The 26,620-nt window shown below is 41.9% G+C and overlaps 1 protein-coding gene across 3 annotated transcripts in view; it reads left to right on the top strand.

Moving 5' to 3' along the window:
* AOAH (acyloxyacyl hydrolase) overlaps window positions 1-26,620 on the top strand; it is a 167,747-nt gene that overhangs the window by 114,098 nt on the left and 27,029 nt on the right. For all 3 annotated transcript variants that reach the window (XM_019418121.2, XM_019418122.2, XM_019418120.2), the window contains exons 14-16: window positions 3,670-3,752; window positions 20,030-20,066; window positions 20,804-20,878. In XM_019418121.2, the coding sequence (XP_019273666.2) occupies window positions 3,670-3,752; window positions 20,030-20,066; window positions 20,804-20,878 (195 nt within the window). The remainder of the gene's footprint in view (window positions 1-3,669; window positions 3,753-20,029; window positions 20,067-20,803; window positions 20,879-26,620) is intronic.

Here is a 26,620-nt window from a genome sequence, read left to right as displayed (position 1 = left end):
TCTTTCAGCAATATGCATTTAAGCTTCCTCCATGTCTTTTCATGACTTGATAGCTCTTTTCTTTTTACTGCTGAATAATAGTCCATTGTATGGATACACCACATTTTGTTTACCCATTCACCTTTTGAAAGACATTTTGGTTATTTCCATTGAAGGATCTTTTGACATGGTTTCCAGCAGGATAGTCAGACTTCTTACATGGTGAATCAGGGCTTCAAGAGAACAAAGTTGCCAGGAATCTTAAAAATGGGGCCATAATTGGCATAGAATCACTTCTAATGTACCCCGCTGGTCAAAAAGTCATTTAACAGCCAAGATTTAAGGGTAAGGGTGTCAAAGATAATGAGGCCATCTTTAATCTACCACACCAGTCAATGAGAGACAAACTCTGATGGTCTCAGAGGTTTATTTCCTTCTTCCTATTGATTCCCTAGCAAGAAGATGATTCATCATGTTTGGGACTCCTCCTATTTAACAGATAATCTCCTATACCATAAATCTACTATTATTGTTAAATAGTGACTTACAAACACCAGAACCCTCTTTCCCTAAAAATATGTAGGCTGTCCTTGATATATCTAGTCTAGCTATGTCCTGTTTAAAAGACCTTTCTAGGGGCACCTAGGTGGCTCAGTCTGTTGAATGTCCAACTTCAGCTCAGGTCATGATCTTGCAGTTTGTGAGTTCAAGTCCCACATCGGGGTCTGTGCTGCCAGCTCAGAGCCTGAAAACTGCTTCGGATTCTTTGTCTCTGTCTCTCTCTGCCCCTCCCCCACTTATACTCCCCCCCGCCACTCTCTCTCAAAAATAAACATTAAAAAAAAATTTTAAAGACCTTTGTATAAGATAATGAGTGTTCAGAGACCAAGTGGAACTTGAAGTTTCTCCCCAACAAGTCTTATTAACCTTATATATGTTTTTAATTTTTTTTTACCTTATTTATGTTTATACTTACGGTGTAAGCTGTTTCTGGGCCCACATTATACCTCACCAACTCAAAACATAGAAACATTTTTAGATATACAAATGATAAAAAAAAATAAGTTACTTTCCCCACATCCTTCAAACATTACTTTAAAATATTCTCCATCAGAAACAATAAAAATGTGGTCTTCTAGAAAATAGATCTACTAAGCTGGGAAGAAGTGAAGACAATCTCCAGGATGATGAAGATGGGGGCTCTCAGGATATCTACTGAGCACCAGGGTGAGAGGGAAGCAAGTCCAGAGGAAGCAGGTTCAGAGGTTTCAGGAGAGATTTCTGCAAGATAAAATGAATAAATTATCCATTAGAGTATATTCAAAAGTGATCAAACAACTGTAAAAAATTTGAGGGTAAATTGATGATAAATACTTAGAAAATTAAGCATACAAACAAAAGGCAACTATTAACTCCAGGGAAATAAAAGAATTTAGAAGGAAAGAGAAAGCAATCATACATCAATTGTGAATAGCCAAACCCCCTGCTCTATGGTGGGAAGTAAATAGACTACAAATCAAGAAGTGGACTTGAAAGTATGTTATTTAGAGATAAGAAAGAATATACCCAAAGAGTCAGTTAAGGCTGAAATTAGTAGCCTCTGGGAATGGAGAAATGGGGAGGGTAGGGGAGTGTGGGATTGCTGTTAATCACTCTAAGCTTTATAGACATAAATAGTTTAACTGTCTTTGCTTACGTTCACCATTTCATTGAGCCTTGCTCTGACCGCTCTAACCCTATTTCTTCTGCCTCCTTTTTTTCATAGCACTTACCGCCTTCTAGCATCCTCTCTAATTTGTTCATTCAGGATTCTTACTGTTTTTTTCCTGATAGAATTTCAACAATACAGGGCAGTGGTCTTCATCGTCTTCATTTACCAGTATGACCCAGGTGCCTAGAGCAGTCTCTGGAACATAGTAGGGCCCATTAAACATCACTCAAGTAAAACAACTTTGGCTTTTTAAAATTATTTGCATGGGTAGCTTTGATTTTTAAAAATAAAATAAATCATTCGCCTAAAAATTCTACCACAAAGTAAAAATCCCATACTTAAATATTGCTCATACAACTTGCTCGTCTATCAAAAAATGTTATCATTAATTTTCTCAGGCTTCGAAATGAATACTCCTTCAGTGCATCCCAAGTTCCCAACCTGATACATGTTTACCTTTATGAAACACTGAGACAGTTGGCAAGCACTAAAATATAATAAGTGAGGCTCACATAACACTTAAAAATAAATGATGATTTATGTAAGGTTGTGAGATATGAAGTTATTATAATAAAGAGAAGATACAAACATTTGAGGAGTAATCAAGTACTTCTGAGTTTAATTATCATTCATTAGTCTATACCTGGTCTTGTTTCAAAAAAGATTTTAGGGAAGCCTATAAAAGTATAAAGGATATAACATTAAATTACACTTAAATTAAACCTTGGCAAGAGAAGATAGAAAATCAAGGATGGGACAAAGAGAAGCCAAGAAAACGACTTAAAATACATGCAGTTATAAGCTGATACTGGTCACAAATTTGTCTCTAAACTCTGTGTCCATTAGTATTAGATTTAGCTACAAGTAAACAAAGAAACTCAATATATGGGTGGTTAAAATAAAATAATATTTTAGTTTATTTCTCTCACACGTAAAATTTCAGAAATGTGGAATCCAGCTCTAGTGTGAGAGCTCAATTCCACTGGTTCTCAAGGATTCGGGGTTCTTGCAGCTCACCCCTCTGCCTTCCCAATGTAGGAGATACCCCCATAGTCCAAGATGGGATCACTCTGGGCACCAAAATGGAGAAAGAAGATAAAGAAGGAACAAGGGGCACTTGCCAATTGTTTCCTAAGAAATATTCCCAGAAATTGGATACTTCTCCTTCTATCTGATCGTCCAGAAATTAGTGAGGTGGCCAATTGCGGCTGTAAGGGAAGCTGAGTAAAGCAGTCATCACTGTGACATTATCATGTCCTACTAAAACTTCTATTAAAATGAAGGGGAGAGCTAGATCTGAAGGACAACAAGAGTGTGTGCCACGGCCTCATAGCAACCAAAAGAAGAAAGGGAAGAAGGTCAGGTTCAAAATCGCTGAACAATGTATAGGAATCACTGAATCACTATCTTGCACACCTGAAACTAATATAACACTGTATGTTAACTCTACTGGAATTAAATTTTTAAAAACCTAATAAAATTTAAAAATGGACACAGTTGTCAAGATGACCTTTGCTCAAGCAACTTATAGTAGCTCTTGGTAAAAAGATTAGAAAGGGATGACTTTGGAGAACTTCACAAAAGTGAAAAAGTTTAGTCTTACTACATTGATGCAAACCATTTTATAGGACTGTTATTTGTAACAACTCTTTTTTTTAATTTTCTTAATGTCTATTTATTTTTGAGTGAGAGAGAGACAAAGCGTGAGTTGGGGAGGAGCAGAGAGAGAAGGAGGCACAAAATCTAAAGCGGTCTCCAGTTCTGAGCTGTCACCAACTGAGACACCCAGGCACCCCACAACTCTTAATAATGTACTGACAGTTTAGAGAAAACATGTGTGCAAAGATTTGATCTTCTGAGTTCATTTGAACCATCCATTTTGAAAAATCATAATAAAATCAAGGTTTTTGAACTTGTGTGAATGTCCTGATATACACCTTTGTATTTGTCCTGATATACACCTTTGTAATTTGTTTCAGAATTAAAGAAAAATCTATTTACCTTCGCTTACGGAAAAGAAACCACTGCAATCACAGAGACTACCAGAATATTTCAAGAAATGGTATGTAGCTTTCCATCGAAGCCTTCAGCAGTGTGCCTTTACTGATTGATTTTATTTCATAAGTTCCACAAAAGCTGAGTTAGAAAACAAGGGCCACCTAATAAAATGAACAGTCTCCCTTTCCAGCACCAGGGCCCTTCAAATACAGCATCTTACCTACAGCAGAGGAGAGAAAGAAAAAGATGTGGTGAGGATGTACACCAAGGCAAGGGAGCAGGTCAGTCATCCACAAGCATAGTTCTAGAAAGGCAGGGCATTCAAGGCTCAGGAGGCAAGACTTAAGCAAGCCTTAGCAGAACAAGGGCTGAGTAAAATCAAGATCATTGCAAAGGCTCTGCCCTTCCTTGTGATGCAAATTCTCCCACATTTCTACTGGGATTTGGAGTTTTTTTATTTAATGTTTATTCATTTTTGAGAGAGAGAAAGAGACAGACAGACAGAGAGACAGAGCATGAGTGCGGGAAGGGCAGAGAGAAAGATGGAGACACAGAATCCAAAGCAGGCTCCAGGCTCTGAGCTGTCAGCACAGAGCCCGACGCAGGGCTTCAACTCGCAAACCGCAAGATCCTGACCTGAGCTGAAGTCAGTCACTTAACGGACTGAGCCATCCAGGCACCCCTGAGATTGGAGTTTTAAGATAAATGGCTAAGTGTTTATATCTGAAATCCCCAAAGCCATTAAGAAAATGAATGTATTTTCAGAGTGTTGTGGAGACTTGCAGGTCTCCATCAGTTTCCCATGTTTCCCAGGACATCAGTGTCCTTGCCTCTCACCTACATGGTTCTCAGCTCCCACCTTGGACCCAGAGACAGTCCATTGCCACAGGATTTCAGTGAAACTCCTGACTGATGAACCAATGCCTGGCTAATGCCAAATGAATTGCCAAGTAATGTTTTGTGACACCGTGATGTAGAGATGGCAGACACTTAGGGTGGGTGTTGCCACTCCATCTTCCTAAGATGTCACTAGTCAACCTTGGCGCTCCTCTCTGCTACACCCAGATTCTGCCTCAGCAATTCCTACAATACAGCACATCTGACAATCACCATCAACAGGTTAGACTTGGCACGTAAAGTTAAACCTATTTGCCATCCCTGTGCCATTTCTAATTCACAAGATTGCTAAGGCTTTTTCCGGGCAGTACAAGTTTTAACCAAATATATGAGCAGCAAATAATGTATGTCTTATCATACGTATTCTACACAGAATAAATGTTCTGCTAGTCTAAGAACAATATAAGTTTTCTTACTAATGAAATAACAGTTGCTATTTATTACTCTCTTACCAAGTGCTAAGAATACTTTACGTATAATATTTCAGCTTTTTTTTTTTCAACAAACTGTAAGGCAAGTATCAGTATATTTCTTCAGTTCTATGATACCACTGATTATAATAGCTCAAGGGGGTGTTGAGGGAGGAAAAAGGAAGGAAGAATTACAGTTTACACATTGATTGCAGGACTCAACCCAATGTCAAATGTGCTAAAATGTATTTCTCAGAATTGAGGAATTCTAATGATAGATATCCACACTGTTACAGCTGAGAAAACAGAGACATACAGAGACCAAGAACATGGCCTGGGATCACAGAGAAGGTTGCAGGGCTGGGATCTGTAGCCAGATTGTTACACCACACTCAGACACCAACAAAGATACCACAGTCACTGGTCTGTGATCTAAGATGATCTACAGAAAGAGCTTGGCCTCACCTCTCTGCAGATGAACACAATGGACAATGTAGTGGAAAGTTAGAATTGAACCTGGCTATGAATCATCATATACACAAAGTGAATATCAGCCCCTTGCACTTTCTCTTTTCCTTTAGTGAGCTAAACAAACAGCCCCAAAGCTGTCAAAAGCTCTCTGTCAATGTATAATAAAACACAAAGAACAAAAACACCTGTGCTCAATATCATGCACTCTAGAAAATGATGGTGAAGAGGCCATATATTTTTATTTAGAAAGACAAAACACTGCCAAAAGAAAAATCGGGATACGAAGTTGGATGGTATAGTTTAATTTATAGTGTATTATTTATTGTTTTCATTTTTTTAATGTTTATTTATTTTTGAGAGGGAGAGAGGCAGACTGCAAGCAGGGGAGGGGCAGAGAGAGAGGGAGAGACAGAATCTGAAGCAGGCTCCAGGCTCTGAGCTGTCAGCACAGAGACCAACACAGGGCTCAAACCCACAGACCGTGAGATCATGACCTGAGCTGAAGTCGGATGCTTAACCCACTGAGCCACCCAGGCACCCCTACTATATTTTTTTTTAAATAAGAGAAAAAACTAGCTTCACATATGAAGATCATAGAAAATATACCAAAATCATTATGTTTGATCAATTATGGATGATCTTTTTTTTATATATACTTTTCTGTTTCCTAAAGATTTTATGTTTGTACAGAAATAAACTTAAAAAAAAAAAAAAAAAAAACCTAGAAGAAAGTGAGTACAGGAACCGTGAAGGGCTTGCCTGGGATCCCAAAGCTGAGGGGGTCAGGTTAGGACAGGAACAAGCAATAGGACTCTAAGCTGCACCCTCCCTGTGCCTACGATGCCAGCATTTCCCTCTCTCCCAAGCCCCAGACTTGACAACTCAACATTACTTTCTACCCACAATGAATGCAGTGATCTTTTGTAAAATCAAAAAGACCAAAGTAAGATGCTCCAAAAATACAAAGTACAATTTGTAGTAGATGTTTCTCCTTTTGTGGTATGCTGTCTTGACAGCATTCCTTTAAAATTCAGATTGTGAAGATAGATAAAACAGGGAAAAAGAGATGGGAGAGAAGCCTAATCATGAAAAAAAAAAAACAGGCATGTCAAAATGGGATCAAAACCTGTGCCTTCTGTCAGAGTTAAGTCTAATAAATAGGTGCCAGAGTGTAAGTGGGGGGAGAGCTTATTTCCTTCCTTTTCTTTAAATTTGCAGTCCTTAGAAATGCCTAAAATGTAGACTTTGTCTAGTATAACTTCTTTGAAGATGCTCCTTGACTATTTTTCTAAGGATGGAATTCTACAAGGGTTTTTATTGCTGCTGTTGTTATTGTTTTAGTCCCTCATAATTACTCATTATTTAATGTTCTGGTTTTACTTCCAGCCTTTCTTCCTATTTACTGCAGCTTTTCCTCACTATGGGTTTTCTTTGCTATTATGCAGAATGTAACCTGACTAGCTGTGCCAAGTTATTTCAATTACTCCCCAGGGTTTTTATTGGATATAGGAAAAGTCAGCCTTCTACGCCCTGCATATTTATGGCTACACTTATTTTTTAGAACCAGCGAGGGGGCGGGCGGTGGAGAGAGAGGGAGAAAGGAGAAAGAGAAGAAAGAGTTGAATGGAATATTAAAGACTTTCTTAAAAACTGTGTAGTAAGAATTAAAGAAACAGCTCTTAGTTTCATCTTGATGTTTCTGAACAAGACCTGGAAAATGTCTAGAGTTACCTCTACCATGAACCATTGCCAGTGATTATAAAGCATTTTAAGATGTACAATGCCAAAGTCATCTTTAAGTTGGGTACTGATTGCCCAGCAAGCTTCCAGCTAAATCTTTACAATGGGCAAAGGAGATTTGCAGCAAACTCCTACAGCTCCCAGCTTGCCCAGAGGACCTGCGGGGCGGGGCCGCATAGGGACAGGGAAAGGGTCAGTACACCTTGTGGTTGGCTGGGTCCTCACAGAATGTCACCTCACTTCTCAGAGATGCAAAGCGATTCCCAGAGAACAAACAGCAGAGCTATCCCACTCTTGTTGCTTCCTAAAATCATCTCATTTCCTTGCCGTGTAAACTAGTAGACTGGTTTTGAATTTAGGCGCTGGAATTGGTGTGTGACTTAGACAAATAGTTTAATTTCCCTGGCCTGTTTCTGCATCTATATAGAATGTGGGTCATGGTTCAATGCACACAATTGCCAAAGTTGACCCGGGATCTCACTCTGGGTTGCCTAGACAACAAGCTAGCCCCAGTAGGTTGCCTTCACCCTATTTTGCGGAGGGAAAGGCTGCGCCCAAAGTCAGTGAGTGATGGGGTTCGGGGAACAAGCCTTGCCTTGTATGTTTGCCCCTTCTCCAATAAAGCCAATTTTTAAACTACATCACATGACATGCAGAATTCATCACAAAACCCAGATGGGGCCCACTTTGCACAGTGGGGATAATAACAGGACATACTTGAACTTCACAGGGCTATTTAAGGTTGAATGGGAAAAACACAGTGCTTTCTAAATGTCCATCATCATTGCAAACTCCACCTACCACCTGTCCTATTATTTCCTCAGCATTTTAAAAAATCAGTCACTTTTTCAATGTACATTGTTTCTTAAAAAAAAAAAAAAGTAGATTTGAAAACACAAAAATACATTTAAAAGATGAACGTCCATGATGGGAAAGCCTGTTGCTCACCGAGTGTAAGGACAGAACAAGGGGATATCTGGGGTTGGGTCTACAGGCCCCTCAAGACAGCAGTGGGCAGGGTCATGGGTGAGGGGCGGCTGGCTGGACCAGGAGAATCTCACAGAAAAAGAGGGCTCTTCCTCTGGGAGGAAAAGGCTGAGCAAGGGATAAGAATGGGAAATGATTGGAGCCTGGTGGACAGCAGGTCTGAGAGTGACTGAGGGGATCTGGGGCCAGGAACAGAGGAGAAATGGGCAGGACTTCAAGGGAGCCCTGGGGAATGGGTGCATCCTGGGCAGCGGGCTAGGGCTCCCCTTGCAAGGCTGGAGGAAAGTAGGACAAAGGCAGGATAGGGGTGGAGGGAAGTGAGAGCTACAGTATGGGGCAGTAAGGATGGGTGGGGCAAAGGATGGAAGCTGTGGGGTAGTAGAGTCTGGAAAACAAGCTTTGACTGGTTGAGCTGGGAGCCCAAGAATATTCTAGAAGGTGGAGGAGCAGATGAAGGTTTTCAAAGATGATCACCTCTCAGAGGCTAGACCTATAAATGTGGATGCCAATCAATATCCATCTGAGAGTCCAGTGAGGCAAACATGGACCCCCAAACTACCTCTCATACCCATGCTGCATGTTCCACGTTTGGAGACCTTGGCATTGGGCCTCAAAGCCTCATGCTCAGTAAAGAGTCAATGAATGCTAGCTTTTATTTTAGCCCTCACTGTCCTTGCCTGATCTCACTGCTCCCATTCACACGTCCAGCAGAGCCAAACTCCTGCCACCTTACACAAGTCCTCTGTTGCTGCCTCTGGTCACCCTTTATTTGGCTTGAAGCTGCTTCAAGTGGAACTTTCCAGTGCAACAGTGAGCATGAGCCCCGAGGGAACCATATTTGTACTCTAGCACTGAGCTCAGCCTCTGCTGCACGTAGTAGGGAAAAGTCAAGCCAACGCACTTTTTTTCTTATAAACTTGAATAACTCTCAGGAGTTACATTTAGCCTTTGAAGAGAAGAAAAGCACACACAGTAATCCTTTGCCAACCTGAATACCTCCACAGTGGGCAAAAGCCACGATTGGCACTTCATTTTTAAAATAAAAGGTAGAAGAGAAACAAATGTTAAAGGAGTATTCAACATGTGTTTTTAAGTAAATAAAAATTCACAAGTCATCCACTTCTAAAATAAACAAGACTCATATGCTTTAAAAGACACACAGATCCCAGCCCCTGAGCCCCCATGGCCACAGCACACAGCCTACAGAGGTGGGCACTCTGACCTACCCGTTCCTGGGCCACGCGTAGCATCTCCACAGTTTCCCAAGGGACTTTACTAGCCTGGAATGTCTTTTGTCACTGGTAGCCTTCCTCACTTTGATTCTGCAGGTTTAGCAAAACCTTAGTGTAAACCCCTATTTGGAGTCCTTTTGTTTTCAGAAAGTCAAAAGTGCTTACAGGAATTCTGTTTTCCAGGCCTGATCTCCCACACAGTGTGAGGCCACCCCTCTCTGTGCACGCATGTGCTCCCCCACACGCCAGAAGTGGGAGCAGGGGACCAGCTGGAAGTATATAGATAAGAAACTTGGAGAATTTTTTTTTAAATTTTTTTAGCGTTTTTATTTATTTTTGAGAGACAGAGAGACAGAGAACGAGCAGGGGAGGAACAGAGAGAGGGAAACACAGAATCTGAAGCAGGCTCCAGGCTCTGAGCTGTCAGCACAGAGCCCCCACGTGGGGCTCAAACCCACGCACCGTGAGATCATGACCCGAGCCGAAGTCAGTTGCTTAACCGATTCAGCCACCCAGGCTCCCCAAAACTTGGAGAATTTTAACATGCTGCCACAGAGCATGTGTCACAGCCTTACCTACCTGACCCCACCTCAATCCTTTTGCTGCAAACCGGATTTGAGCTTGAACTCCACTGCCCCTCCCCCACTCCAAGAACTTGCTGGTTCCCTTCTTTCAGCTTGCATTAAACCATCTAGAGAATGGGAGAGAATCTGGCAGACCAGAGAAACTAGGGTAAAGGGGCAAAATTCAGGGCAGCATATGAAATTTATATTCAGGCCATCTACATGGTAATGTGCTGGGAAGGCTAAGCGGGAGGTGGCAGGAAGCAGAGGGGTGAGGAGCAGAAGCAGAGGGAGGGGAGAGGGAGGAAGAAGAGAGCAGGGTACTACGTGTCCATGACGGCTATGAGCTCAGCTCTGTGCTCCCTCCTGATGGCCGCTCAACTGTTTCTTCTGCAAATCACTGCTCTGAGATGAACCCCACAAGATTACTGGCAAAGCAAATCACCTCATTCATGCACCGCAGCACAGTACAACTCATTCCTGTTGCTCTCCAGTGAAAAGTGAGGGGAGAGGCGAACCCTAAACTCATCTCCATGCTGATATTAAGTCTGCTGGTGTTTTTGAGCACCAGCTGCTGTAATAGGCACAAAGGATAAAAAAGACTAACCATTAACGGATGCATGACCACATTCAGGTCCTGACCTCTCACTGGCTGGCTCCATAGCCTCCGTGAGTCCCTCCCTGTTCTGAGCCTCAGTTTCCCTCTGTGTAAAATAAAGGGTTTTAACCAGATAATCTCAACTTCCATCCAAGCTCCATGACTCTGAAATTCTAAATCAGACTGTTTTAGACCAGCAATCTTCAGGGTCACTCCATGTTTAAGTGTTTTGTTTTTAATCTGATTTGTTGCTCATATTTAAAACTCAAGAGCTCTTGCATAAAAATACCATTTTTATCTATCTATGAAAATCTGGCAACACAGCCACACCCCTGCCTGGCAACGATTGGTTGGAGCTGAGTAGTGGCCTGCCCTTCAGGTGGACTATGGGCTTAGCTACCTGGCCCTTGTGGCCATTTGAGGCTTCGGACCCCCTCCCAAGTCTTAAGTGGCCAGGGACTGTGCAAGTAAAAGTAGGACTTCAATGTACAACAAGTCAAAAGTGGGAAGAGCTCCTACAAGGTGACCAGGCCCGGGGTGAGAAGCAGAAGGAGAGAAGACACTTCTGGGGGATGTTCTAATAAGAGTGAACATGAGAGAACCATCCATCCTGCTGTTAGACTTGCAGAGACTTGCCAGAAAGCAGCTTGCTTCCTCAACAAGCAAAAGAACTGTGGAAGGAGCTTGCCTTGGACACAGACACACCACCATTCAGGCCTTGCTCCAAGCCAGAAAGAATACATCGATGTCTTTTCAGGCCCTGGCCAGCTAATCATGTGTTCTACCTGGGGAATACCATCTAGGAGGGACCATTGGTCAGGGCATGATTCCCCAGGAGCATCCATTAGCAGGATGGGTGGATTTAGCTGGAGAGGTTTTGAGGTTGCTATTGTTATTACTACTTTTATAGATTTTAGCTGATATTAAGTACCGCAGGCTTAGTTCAGACTGCTTTAACAACAACAACAACAAACATAGACTATCTTATAAATGACAGAAACTTATTTCTCACAGTTTTAGAGGCTGGAAGTTCAAGATCAGAGTGCTAACAGGGGGAGTTCTGGGTGAGAGCCCCCTCCCGGGTTGCAAACTGCTGACTTCTCCTTGTATCCTCTTGTGACATGGCAGAAAGAAAGCACCCTAGCTTTCTGCCTCTTCTTAAAGGGCACGGATTTGATTCATGAGAACTCCATCCTTTGGACCTAATTACTTCTCAAAGGTCCCACCTCCAAATACCATGATGATGGGAATTAGGTTCCAACGTATAAATTTTGGAGGGACACAAATATTTAGTTCATAAAATGTACCTTCTCTCACCCAGACACTCTGCTAAGTACTTTGCATACTTTATCCCCATTTAATCCACAAAGCAACCCTATTTTACAGGTGAGGAAACTGGGGCTTAGATAAGTTTAATAACTCACCCAAAATCAGTGGTGGAGTGTAAACCCATGTCTGTCTCGTACAAGCCATGTCAGAGAGTGTCTATGCCTGCTCCCAACCATGCCATGCTGTCCCTCTTTCAGATTCTGGCTTCTAAAGCCACTATCTTCACTTCACTGTCACACTGTCAAGATGACCCATACCTGCCCAGAGGCAGCTGAACATCAGAATTAGATACCTTGACCCAGCACTCTGTTAGCCTTCCCTCTTTATCAAAAGTGGTCCTCTCAGAAAGGGAGAGGCAAGAAAAAAAAAAGTAAAAGAAGGATGAAGAAACAAACTAGAAATGAGTATTAATCCAGGTAGAGCTGAATTCAGTTACACATACAAGAACATATTATTTTTATTATCACTTCCCCCCACCATGATCTCTATTCTCTAACAAAACAGATTTTGTGGCTTTAACTAGCGGTCTGAACACTTGCTATTGTATTCTTGACAAAAATGCACAACCTGAATTTAATTAGGAGGAAACATAAGACAAACCCAATTGAAGGGCATTCTATAAAATAATTGGTCAGTACCCTTCCAAAGTGTCAAGGTCATAAAACTTTGAAGAATTAGCCCAGGTTAAAGGAGACTGGGCTGACATAAAACTAAATACAATATGTGATCCTGAGTTGGACTGACCCAGAAAGTGTGGGGTCTGAGTTGGACTGACCCATGAGTGGGACAATCAGTGAAATTTAAATAGGCCTATAGATTTGACAACAGTATTGAATTTCCTGATCTTGATAACTGTACCATGACTGTGAAAGATGTTCACTTTCAGGGAGTTTGGATAAAAGATATGTGCAAATGCTTTGTTCTATTTTTGCAACTTTTGTAAACTATTTCAACCTTTGAAAATTATGTTAACTTCTTGGAAATGATTTTAAAATGGAAATTTTAAAACAATTTTTTAAAAGCCACAGAGCACAGGAGAGAAGCAAAGAAATTATCTTGCCAAGCAGAAGTAGGCCCTCAGTAAGTATTTAGTAAACCCAACCACTGGGTCAAGTTTTTAATCTCAACCCAGAATGTTGGGAGGCAATGAGAGAAATTGTTTATAACAAAACAACTGGGATGTTTCTATTTGGGAGCCATGATCCAGTGTGCTCACAGCAAAAAAAAAAAAAAAAAAAAAAAAAAAAAAAAAAAAAGCCAGGTTTTAATACCAGTTTTTGAGTTGCTTGATCTAAAAGGTAAATGCAGATATGCTCAATGCCTGCAAGGTATCAAAACTTCCTATTCATCCTAAGGACCAAACGTATCTCCAAGATACACTGTTTGATTTTAATAGAAACTTTTGAGTTAAAAACATTTCAATTTGATACACTTTGTATAGAGGGGCACATTTCCCTCCTTATGTTAGCAGGATTTATTCCCATTTTTAATATTTTCAAGGCTTTCAATCTCAAAGAATCATTAAACAGTGGAGACATTCTGATCCAAGTGGAACTATTTCTTAGCACTTATCTACGCAGCCCTGCCTGGCTTCTCCTTGTTCCATGCAACTCATCTAGATAGAAGCAGGGCACCTGACAATGATTATAATGTGAAGAGAATGAGTTTTCATTTCTTCTGTTAGGTCAAGATTTCCATCCTGTACCTCTTGAATCTGCCCACCTACAGAAGGCAAATTCAGAAGCAAATATCTTCTACTTTTTTATGTAATTGTCAATGGCAAAGGTTGCTGAAGTCCTAGGGGGTTTCCTTTCAATAGATCCCCCCTTTTTTTAAATGTTTAAACATTTATTTTGAGAGAGAGTGTGCACGTGGGGGAGGGTCAGCAAGAAAGAGAGAGGGAGAGAGAGAATCCCAAGCAGGCTCTGTGCTGTCAGCACAGAGTCCAACATGGGGCTCAAAACCATGAACTGTGAGATCATGACCTGAAATCAAGAGTCAGACTAAGCCACCCAGGGGCCCCTCAGTAGATCTCTTTTGTTTAGGGTTTGAGATAAAGGACATTGTGGGGAAAGCTCCCTGCTACTTGTGTTGATAGCTTAAATGAATTTGCCATGTTTTTTTATCAGCTCTGAAGCATGCTGGCATGTGCCTTTTACCTTTGGTCTTCTCTTACTTCCCATCCTCTCATTTTCCACTTGATTTTGCCCCCACTACTCCCTCTGTTTCCTCTCCGATATTGTAATAGGTGCTAGAAATAGAAAGATGGACAAGACAAAGCCCCTGCCTTCAAGGAGATCATAACTACACGGAAAAGAGAGACAAATAAGGAGACAATCAGTGTTCTTCTGAAATGACACTAAAATAGAGGTAGGTTGAGGTCTCTGGAGGTGAGAGATATTTACCTCTGCCTGGAGAAGGAGAGGAAAACTTCACAGAGAAGGTACGTTTGAGCAGACTTCCCTGCAGGAAAAAAAAAATAGGAATCCAAAAAGCAGAGGGAGATGGTGACTCAGTGCAAAGAGGCTCCAAGGGCAAAATATCTTTGAGAAAGAGGATGAGAGAAGTTCAGCGTGGCTGAGGGATGCTTGTGAAGCTGTGTCAAGTTATCAGACTATGAGGGAGATCAGAGCCATTCTGGGAAGGCTATTATATTCTTTTAAAAAATATATGTTTTGGGGAATCATTTATCTAGCTTGTCACAGAAATTCAGAACCACACTTGTGAATTTGAAAGCATTTTCAGTAGTAGAAACACCAGCAGAAACTGTCACAACAATTATTAAGTGCCTACTATTTTGAGCTCAAGGTCAATGTATTAGTCTGAATGTTTCTACTCATTGCAAGCAACATTTTTAGAGAAAAGAAGGAATTTAAATTTCTTATGGCTGATTTTTTAACTGGATTTATATACATCATACTCTTCAAAATGCTTCAATTATAAAAATACGAGCAAAATCTGCATTATTTAAAATCTAATGAAAGTTAAAAAACATTATTAGATTTACTTTATGTCTGTGTATGATAGCACATTTTCCATGAACATTTTATACTTTCTATAACACTTCTTAGGTTTCTGGTTCTGGGTACAATAGAGTAAGTACGCTCCACCCAGCCTGCCCCCCTGAAAGCTGCTCTAAAGCCTTGTCAGAAAGTATGGAGCAGGTGCTAGAAGACTCTGAAAAGTAAATAGTAGCAGGTCGATTGAAGAAGAAGACCAGAATGAGTACCACCAAACCGGCAGTGAGGTTAGCATTTTATTGTCTTCTGATACCTCCCGACCTAGTCTCAAGGCTCCCCAAAACCCGGACGTGGACAGAGGCACAGAGAAAAAAACCTTCAGTTCTCACTCAGGAAGTAGGAAAGGGGTCTCCTGGCAGCGACAGGGTCTCATAGAAGAACGAATAATATAACTCACATATTCTCATATAGGAACTAAAATGATCTAGTTCAATCATTACTAATGTGTATTGTTAAATTGACATCTGAAATGGATTACCACTTACCAGCTGTAGGACCTTGAGCAAGTCTCTTTCTGCCCCTGGGCCTCATCTGGAAAGTGGGCTGCCTGATCATATGCTCTTGGAGGTCCCACCTGGCACTGATGCCCCAAGACTTCACACATGACCTTTAAGGAGCATCAAGAGGCAGAGTTATGAAGCTAATGATATTCTAGCTTGAGGGCCTCCCAAGCTTGGCGACCATATGAATTTGTAAAATTTTCCAACTTAAGATATCTAACCACAATTGGTTCAGACCCTTCTCTCTTCCCACTTTGGCTTCCCTTTATGTCAGGTCTCATTTTTCTGTTTTGTGTCCTTTTCCTTAAAGAGGATTCCCCAAATTATATAAGCTTTAGAACTTGAAACCTGGATCTTCCCTTGTCCTATTCAGACAGTTATAACAAAATGGCCTTAAACTTGGGATTTCTTTCTGCATCATGTATAAAAAAGCATCAAATATTTTATCAGAAATTAATTAACAAGTTATTGTCTTCGAACATCAAGAAAGGAAACACCTAGTTTTCTTTCAGTGCACAGCTTAACACTTCTTCAGGGCTTCTCTGAATCCTCACACTTTATGTTCATTATTTGCCTCAGAACTATAAACTTCATAAAAATAGGGACCGTATCTGTTCTACTTACTGATGTGTCCCCAGCATCTACTGCAATGCCTGGCACACAGGAAGTAGTCCATAAGTGCTGTCAAATTAATGCATTAATTTCTGAAGACCTGTTGTATTTAAATAAACTTCATCTTTTCCCATGAAGAATTTGAGACAGAGCACTTCCGCTCTGGGCCAGGCACAGAAAGTTACAAGCTCATTTAGAAGACCATGAAAAGCATCTTACCAGTTGATCTGAATGCCCAGAATATGAAGGAATTGCTGCTATGGTCAACACTGATCCAGCAGTGGAAATGTACACTGAAATTTATTTATGGGAGAACAACCAATGCTGAGATTATGTGAAACCCTTCTTCTCTCCTTGCAATGCACAATTCCTCATTTATTTTTTTTAATTTTTTTTTAATGTTTATTTATTTTTGAGACAGAGAGAGACAGAGCATGAATGGGGGAGGGGCAGAGAGAGAGGGAGACACAGAATCGGAAGCAGGCTCCAGGCTCTGAGCCATCAGCCCAGAGCCCGATGCGGGGCTCGAACTCACGGACCGTGAGATCGTGACCTGAGCTGAAGTCAGACACTTAACCGACTGAGCCACCCAGGAGCCCCCACAATTCCTCATTTAAAATGCAATGAATGAGGGGTTCCTGGGTGGTTCAGTCGGTTAAGCTTCTGACTCTTGATTTCAGCTCAATTCAGCTCAATGTGAGTCATGATCTCACAATTTGTGCAGAGCCTGCTTGGGATATTCTCTCTCTCTCTCTATCTCTCTCTCTATCTCTCTCTGTCTCTCTCTCTTCCTCCCTCCCTCCTCTGCCCCTCCTCCCCCCCCCTCTCTCTCTCTCTCAAAATAAATAAATGTTAGGGAAAAAGGCACTAAATGAGCCAGAATTCAGACTTTGATGGCCAAAAAAGACCCCCTTCTTCCTTTAATTGGGGAAAGAATTCCTTTAATTCTCCATTGGACCACTTCAATGAATAAATAAAATGTCCCTATTTCATAGTCACACCTTTTCCATCTCTCTGAACTGTAATTGTAGAGACCAGACTATGGATCTCTTAAGGGTAGTTACAGTTCTTCAAATGTCCCCCTTGTTTTGCCACATCCCACAGGCTAGGGGCTGTCTTTCTTTCCTGCTCACATCTTCCAGTTCCAAATGCTTCAGTATTTTCTACAACAGCAGCAGTAAAATCAGCAGCTGAGAAGAAGTCTATATACAAGAGGAGGAAGACAAGAGGGCTTGGGAGGGAGAGAGATAGCAAATGTTGATGGGGCTTAAAAAGGGTAGCAGGACAACAGGAAAAGGGAATTAAGAAGAGAGAATGATGTGGAAATTACCTAAACTAATTACATAATTTCATAAAACTGAGATTCCCAAAAGGAAATATAAATCATGGAAGGCACAACAACTCTGGAGCACAGAAAATTCTGTGCTCATATTATAAATATTCAGCAGAAAAAAAAACCCTTAACATTTGAGTAAAGAAGAGTAGGCATGTTCTCTCCCCTTGAGTGGAAGTTTGTGATTGTTGTTTTGAAATTCGCCACACCCAGTTGCAATTGGCCTGCCATCCTTGTCCTGAGCAGCAAAGGGATGTGGGTGGTGTGGGCACTGGGAGGGGGCGGCCCATGTGGCAAGCCATGACAGGTTTTCATTTTCATTTCCCTCCAGCTCTGTGGGTGCTCAGCACCTCAAATTCCCAGCTGCAGTCTGGATAATGAGGAAAATTATTGGCCTGACCTGGTCCTTTAATTTTTTTCCCACTCATGGCTTGAGCTTTCATTAGTTTTCATTTCTCATTAAAAGAAAAATCAAAGAGTGAGAATTAAACACCTCTTGATTGTTATCCTATTGAAAATGGGAAGTTGAGAGTCATGGGGCTGGAACTGAATGAAAGGCCAGCCAATGAGATGAGTGAGACACCATGGGATATGTCAGCAGGCAATGGCTGCCCTCCTTCTCTTTCCTCTTGAGAATGATGGGAGCCCTCTAACACCCAGAAAGTCTTTGAGTCTGTACATTTAGGACTCAGTGTTGTAAAATCTGGCACATTCTCGTTGGGTTTGGATGGGCATTAAAACTTTCACCAGCACTCAGTTATGTGTTTACCCCCTTTAAATGCTGCTCCTCAGACATAGAGTCTGCATCCAACCCATTTGTCAACTCCCTACTGTATGTCAGGCACATGGTAGGTGTTCAGCAAACCAATGGAGAGGGTAAATGGATGCATGCATGCCGAGATGAATTGACTGCTCTTAATTTCTATGTTTGTGTTCATATCAAATGTACCCTACCTCACTAACATAAAGGGAATAAAAAAACAGTATGACAGTTCCTCAAAAAAAAAAAATTAAGCATAGCATTGCCATATGGTCCAGCAATTTCAATTAGGTATATACCTAAAAGAATTGAAAGCAGGGACCTAAACAGATACTTGCACACCAATGTTCATAGCAGCATCATTCACAATAGTCAAAAGGTAGAAACAAACCAAGTACCTATCAACGGATGAATGTATAGATCCATACAATGGAAACTTATTCAGCCTTTAAAAAAGTGGATATACTAACACATGTTACAAATGAACTATGAAAACATTATGGTAAATGAAATAAGCCAGGCACAAAGAGACAAATATATTATGATTCCACCTATATGAGGGACCTAGTTATTCCTTAATGAGTATAAGTCTTCAATTTGGGATGCTGGAAAAGTTCTGGAGATGGATAATGCTGATGGTTGCATAATAATGTGAATATACTTAAAGCCACTTGGATGCTCAAAAAAGTTAAAATGGTGAAGTTTATGGGTTGTATATTTACCACAAAAAAAAAGGGAAATAAAGCAACATCCATTTAATGTGCTGACATTCCTGAGTCAACCAAGGGAACATGAGCACTGCCCATATAGCTTGATTCTACTGCACTTGAAGAAGAGGCAGTCACTTTGTGGTCACACTGATTCAGGGAAACACGGGCCATCATGGCCTTCATGGCTGTGCACTCTCCTTTTCTCTTTGCAGATCTCTAAGAACACTCACTGACTCTGTCATAAGATGCACCTGTCCCCAGGCTTCTAAGGCTGGAAATTATAGGAGAATCTTCCTCGTCCCTTGTCACCCAGCTGGTGATTACTTGTTACTGCCGGCCAGCCTCCAAGGGACAAACTAGCAATAAACCTATATGGGTTCACTCTTTCTAGACCCCCAACCTAAAGGAGCAGTGCCAGAGCTCAGCATTACAGACAGAAGGGACTGGGTTTAAGCAGCTCTCCATATTATTAGTTGTGTGGCTTTAGGCAATTCACTTAAGTAAGCCTCACTTTTCTCATCTATAAAATGGGAATGCTACTATACCTACCTCACACAGTTGTGCCAAGGTGTAAATGAACTAATTATATAAGTACCTAACAGTGTGTCCACAATAAAATGAGTATCCAATAAATACAATTTTCACATAAGAGATACATTACAGGTGGTAGCAAGGAGAGGGGGAGGGTGGTCATTCATCACAAGAGTTTAAATATATCAGCTGTACAATCTGAACCTTGAACAGACCAGCCAGCCAGGAGGAGCCTCAGGAGTGAGCAGGGATCCCAGCAGGTGATTAACTGGGGCTTTCTAAGGAGATGGCTAGTTCTCAAAGAATCCTTTTTTACTTCTTCTCATTCCTCACCTAACGATCTTTGGAGTAGTTTCTCTTTGGTGATAGATGTATATCATGTTCTCACATCTACTAGAAAGCTTACTCATTCATGCTTAGGAAATATCTTGAGACTTGGAAATCCAAAGAATTTAGGATCATGTTAATATAATGCCACATAAACAGAAAACTCTTTAAGGAGAATGAAGCTTTCCCATCTGTGTGATGGTGCAGACAATGTCTGGTTGCACAGTGATGCTTTTTCCATGATTTCAGTCAATCAGACTATCATCCCACTCGTGTTGAATTGAGCTCACTACCTTTAATTATTGTCTTTTAATTATTCAGGTGCATCTTCCCAAAACCTGGACAGATTTATAGAAAGGTAAGTGAAAGTGGGATATAAGAAGTTGTTTTTAGATTGGGTTTCTGATTTAAAAACAAAGAATGAAAACCCTCTGTGGCTACCCTGTAATCACTTGTACTGAGTACCAGTACCTTACTAGACACTCCCAAACATTGGGACATTATCACTTCTTGGACCCGTGGGCATAGGAAGTGATTAATTTGCATATGTTCTTTAAGAAGAATCATAAAAAACGCATACAAAGGGGATCAAATTTAGGTCTGGCCAAAGTTGCTGAACAAAAGACCAAAAAAATGTATTTCATTTTCTTGCTTTATGTGCTCATGTTGAGCTTAAAATTCAGAAGCAAGGCCCTGGGTTTCCAGAGAGAAAGCTTGAGAAAACCTTGAATTTGAAGTTCAATACACAGATGTTGGGATGTCCTACAAATCTGGACAGAAGTAACCAAGTAACACTTGATGAAAAACACTTGGAAAGGTCCTAAAAAGATGGCATCACGTGTGCCTACTGGAGACTTCAATCCACTCTTCTCAATTCTGTTTACTTCTGTGGTCTTTCCCTAATGGGGAGGTGGGTTACAGATTATACACAAGAAGAGGGAAAGAGAATGGTGGTACTGGAATGAAAGAAAAATAGCAAAATGTTATCCAAAAGGGGGGGCACGCAAAGATCCTTTCACAGATCCAGGCTGTGACATCAGTTCCAAAGCACAGCTTCTGAGTGTTTGCCATTCATATCCCATCTATGTTTCTCAGTTTGTCCAGGGACCCACTGTTGGATCATCCAGCCATCATTATATACGCCATGATTGGAAATGATGTCTGCAATGGGTGAGTTATGGAGAAAAAAAGTTTTAAATTCTTGGACTCTGGATTCCTTGTCCTCCACTGCACTCCACTGTGTCCCAGTACCTGCTGTTGAGTTGAATTTCTCTGTCTTAGCAAGTCCCAGACATATGTGAAATCAACGGAACCAACCTGTAAAGCTGAAAGGCCCTTTTAAAAAGATCTGATCCATTAATTCTCTGTTCCAACTCACAACAAATGGGTATGCCATGCTACAAGTTCTCAATTGTAGCACAAGATAGATGCTGCTACTAGCCAAGAATCCAAACTGAATATAACGGCCTTTTAAATAAAATAAGGCTGAATTTCTGCTACCCCATAAGAATAGCTTCCTCACTTATATTATGATATAGGTACTCATGGCAGAGACAGCATAGGCTTAGAGCATTTGCAAAAGGACTGTGTATCATTTATGGCCAATTTTATGTATGCCCATGGCCCACAGTAAGAAAGCAGTTTTGCTAAACTGCTAATATCAGTAGTGATTTCAAAGTGTTGAATGCCTTAGTTCCCCCACACCATTTTGGAAGGTTTTTCAAAAATTGTGTGTACCCCTAAGAATATGCTGCACATGTGAATGCCATCTGTCCTGTGATTGTGGCCAAAAAGAAAAAAAAAAGGTGAGATCAGATCTAGAACAACTCCCCAGTAGCCACCCACCCACCCACCATTTTAGAAAACAGAAAAGCAGAGCCAAGAGACATTATGTGACTTGCTTGATTAATTGATTAATGGCAGATCTGGCCTCCAAGCCAAGTGGTACTAGAAATAGGTCATTCTACTCACTGCCCACCCTTTGCTTTCACTCACCAAGCTTTCTAAGTCTGTGTTAAAGACCCAGTTCAATATTATGAAAATGTGTTTGCCCTCACCAATAACTCCACAAGTTGTGAGAGCCCTGGAACTCTCACAGTGAAGGAGCTGTAAACTTAATTAGTGAAGTGAGTTCAGGCCAAGAGATACCATGTTGTCCTGCAAAGATATGGAGTGCCAGACCCTGCTTTGGCACACCTTGGGCTGGTTTACCACCCTCCCCAGAACCCCAAGACTCCCAAAGCAACACACTGGGGACCAAAGTCCCAACCTCTGTGATGAGCCACATGGAACTCTCTGGGTAAATAACAAACACCCACAAAACTTTCCATGAGCCAAGAGCTGCACCACTCTATATTATCTCATCCCCACAGCAGCCTTAAGACAAAAGTATGATTGTCCCCAATTTACAGATGAGGAAACAGTTTCGGCAAGGTGAAGGAACTCACTAATACTGAATGAGTAGCAAGTTTGAGATGCAGACCAGGTTCTCTGACTCAGTTCTGTGCTCTTTCCACAATCCACACTTGCCTTATTTGCTTTCTTTGAGACAGTCGCTTTTTGAAAAGTATATATTAACGACCTATGATGTGCCAAATGCTGTGCCAGGCTCTGGGGCATTATGGCAAACAGGCCACAGTGCCTGATCACAAGGAACTTCTAGAAGGAGAAGCACTGAGCTTCAGGAACCCCAGTCCTATCACCACACAGACTGAACCCATGTCAGATCAGCCAGTGCCCTGATAGCCTCTGGATCATATTCCCCTGGGGGGGATAGAGAGCAAACCAGTGATACTGAGTAAAGAACACCTGTGGAAAGCAGCTTTGACTCCAAGAGTCCAAACCCCTGAAACTGCACTTTTGCAACAGAACCTGCTTACTCAGAGGCCCTTCCAGCCCAGTCCTGCTTTTCCTTTTCCAAAGAGCCAAAGGGCAAGGCAGACATCAGCCAGAGACCTGTGCCAGCCGCTCCCCCCGCCAGGGATCTGGGCAGATAAGCAGCAAGCATTTGGGTGAAAGAACAGTGTTGGCAGTGTGGGATGTCCCTGTGGTGCCCACTTTGCAATGTCCTGTGGTGGGGTTAGAAAAATAAAGGCAGATGGCAGCTATACCTCCCCATCTGCCAGAACGTCAAGGTGGAGTAGACAAACCAAAATGAGCAAAGCAATTTCATAAAAAGCTCAAGCTAGCAATGAGTTGCATAATAAGTCCATCCTGGAACAAGTTTGGGGATATTTGCTTGACTTTTCTCTTTTCTTTTTTTTTTTTTTTTTTACATGAGGATGCTAGCTAGGATATACTGAAATAATGTAGCTATACGCTTCTTTCTCAATTCACTCAACTCATGCAGTTACTCAATGAATACTTGCTAAATGAATGAAGGCCAGGATTGGAAGACAGCTTTTAGTATCTGGAATTTAAGAAGAAAGGTAACATAGACACATCCAGCTTTCTCATTGTGATTGTAGTCAATTTGGCCAAAGCTAACCCAGCTTCCCCTGGCCTTTCCTGTCACTGCCCTTAAAAGCTATGGAAGGTCAGTGATACAGAAGGAGAAAAATTCCTGGAAATAGGGAAGATTTGAGTGAGCTACAGCAGCAGAACCTTGCAGGGGCAGCATGGGAAATGGGAATGTCCTTAAGGGCCTCAAATCATAAACCCTTCCTCCGCCCCCATCCCAACATGACATCCCTGACAAGAACATTGCAATTGTCAGCAATGTGATAGAATTATGAAAACATCCAGTACTATCCACATCGATTGACATGGTCCATTTTTCTTTATAGTGGACCTAGAAATAATTAATTGTACGTTTTTCACCTAATGGAAAGAACCAGGGCCCCCCTATGACAGGTTGTCTGCCTCCCCTGCCCCCAAGCATTATTTTTTTGTCTGCAATGTCAGTGTTTCTGATGTCACCTAGGGCAGATGATCAGCACTGCATTAAGAAGAAACCAGTCAATGTGCTGATAGGTACCAATGTGCTCCCCAAGGAGAGGGAAACAATCCATTCTATCCAGTCAAATGGTAGGAAAACCAGCAGGGAAAGAAATGCTCAGAGCATTTCTATCTTCCGGCCTCCTCAGTTGAGGCATGGGTGGCCATGGGAAGGCTAAGGAGGTTCCCAAGCAGCCAGCATGCTCCAAGGCACACCCACTTCCAGGGACCCAGGATCTCTAGGCATGAGGTAGTGCGGGCCCAGTGCGTTCCCATCTCCTTCCCAGTCTGCGGCAAGACGCCTCTTAGAGGGGGGTTGAGTGTGAGGCCAGAGATGTGATTACAACTGGCTGGCCTGCAGAAAGGGCTGACTATATTGCCTGGCCGCTTAGAAGCTCAAATGCTAGCTGTGCATGAGGTCTGAGCACTCAGTCATGACAAGCCTCTGGGCTTTCGCTCAGGTTCTGGGAACTATTTTCCACAGAGGCTGTTTGCCTTCATCCTTAGGAGGAGGCACATCTCTCTGGCATCGGCCGGATGAAATCTGGCTGGAATAGCTGCCAGGGTAATGAAAAGATCACAGCCGGCCCTGCACCCAAGTCACGGGGCTTATTTTCATGATCAGACGCAATTCATTAGGACAAGGACAGGCTCTGAGCCACCCAGGAGGTGAGCCTCTTTGTCTTTCCCCCGCCGTGTGTTCCTGACCTTTGAAAGCACAGCCGAGGGCGCCGGCTGCTCTCTCATCATTTTCCCTGGTGGAAGCCTCACATGTCCCAGGCTTTCCCTCTGTGAGCTCAGCTCCCCTAACCCCTCACCTCTCCGTCTGGGTGACTGGCAGGAGCTCATCAGTGAGTGAGAAGGGGTGCAGGGCGCTGGGGTGTGCAGGCAAATCCAGGCTGGCAGAGTGGACCCCACACAGGCTCCAGAAAACGTGGGTTGAAGAGGGTTAGACGCTTGCAGTTCAGCCCATTCAACCTTTGGTGGACATCAGAGAAGGCCTAAGAGATGTTTCCCAAACCACTGGAACTGTGGTCTCCAAAACGCTAATGCTAATTCTCCTCAAAAACCACTGGAGGAGAAACAGTACCCAGACCAAAATGGCATTGAGGATTTTTCAGGGACAGAGTCAGAAGGCACCTTCTATGGCATCCAGAAGAAGTGACCCACCACCTATCACTTAGACCCATGTGCCCCTGCCTGAACTGAGAATCCATTAATTTTGGGGTCCCTATCTGGCTTAGTGGGTAGAATATGTGACTCTTGATTTTAGGGTCATGAGTTCAAGCCCCACATGGGGCCTAGAGCTTACTTAAAAAAATTTTTTTAAGAATCAGTTAATTTGGGGGCACCTGGGTGGCTCAGTCTGTTAAGCATCTGATTTCTGCACAGGTCATGATCTCACAGTTTGTGGGTTTGAGCCCCACGTCAGGCTCTGTGCTGACAGCTCAGTACCTAGAGCCTGCTTCAGATTCTGTCTCCCTCTCTCTCTGCCCCTCCCCCTCCCCCCTCTCAAAAATAAATAAACATTAAGAAAAATTTTTTAAAAATCAGGTAATTTTGCTATGCACATCGAAGGGTTTGATTGACAATGCACATATCCATGTGCTGTACATGATGGAGCAAAGATGACTGGAGAATGTTCCATCAGCAACACCAAGGCTTCCATTTTGATTTCACTAAGTAATTAGTCATTTGGGTAATGCTTGGTTCAGTTATGGGGTGCTGGTGCAAAAGCACAAATTAGCTCAGATTCTTTGTTATCATCAGGGCTGTGTCTCTAGCCAAAAAATAATCATTAAATAGGGAGTTTGGGAGACTTTTCTCCATCTTAACTCATCTTGGCTTTATGTGAGTGGAGAGCCATAGCCCAGCATAATTGCTTCGTGCCAAAGTGCTAGTGTATCAGCAGGAAAAAAACAAAAAACAAAAAACTGAGGTACCAAGGCAAAAGTTAATAAGCAGTATGTGGTACCCTCACTGGTGATTGAACATAGGGTATAGACACCCAGCTTGCTTCCCTTTCATCCTCACGGTCACATTCAACACACACAGTGAAATAAAACCAGTTACTCTGGGTGGGTCCTCCTGCATTGAGCAAACCCACAAGGCAGCCTAAATCCCCTTCACAAACGGAGATCCTTCTAGCACTTCTACACATATGCAAGTCAAGCCAAAACCCCTACACAGCCTTCTGCGCTTGGTAGGTAAGCAACCTATTGTCAAATCCTTATGAGAGCTTTATATGCAAATTAGGAAGATTTTTACTCATAAAGTAGTATATTTTTTCCCAAGGTAAAAAAACATGAATTTAGCAGTCTGTTCTATATGCTAGGGTAAAATAGGACAACGTTTTCTTTCCTTCTTTCTTCTTTCTTTCTTTTCTTTTCTTTTTCTTTTATTTGGCAGGGGAGAGGGGGCCTAAGAAACCTGTTATGTAGTGTAGAAGCATGTGTATAATCCACAACTAACACCCTACCCACAAGCCCTAAATCAGACTTTCTCTGCCTTTTCCTCTGTATGGGTATATATTGCTTGTCACAAATTAGCCAAAGTGAACCTCGCATCCAGGATCAACCTGTCCCTTCTGGATAGCAGCAATTTAGAAAGTGATTTTATTTGACTAAGTGAACTAGGTTGGGGGGGGGGGGGGGGGAATGACGTAAAATTACAATGCTTTCTGCTCCTCCCATTAAAATTTAGGTAGAGTCCAGTTTCCCCCCCTTACTTTAGAAAGAATAAAAATAATATGAGAATCTGTTTTATTGTTGTTATTTTTCTGATTACAAAATAACATCTGTTATGAAAAGTTCAAATAATACAGGGCATAGGAAGTGAGTTTCCCCAACATCACTGCCTACCAACCACCCCACCACCTTGCTCCAAGCTAACCAATGGAAACAGTTCAACGTATTTGCATCCAGATTTTGTCTATGCAAATTCTAATTTACAGACTGATTAATGCTCATTGAAATG

The sequence above is a fragment of the Panthera pardus genome, unplaced genomic scaffold (genome assembly GCF_024362965.1).
Source record: "Panthera pardus isolate Hobbes unplaced genomic scaffold, ASM2436296v1 HiC_scaffold_8, whole genome shotgun sequence".
NCBI lineage: Eukaryota > Metazoa > Chordata > Mammalia > Carnivora > Felidae > Panthera > Panthera pardus.
This window is presented reverse-complemented; position numbering and strand designations above follow the sequence as displayed.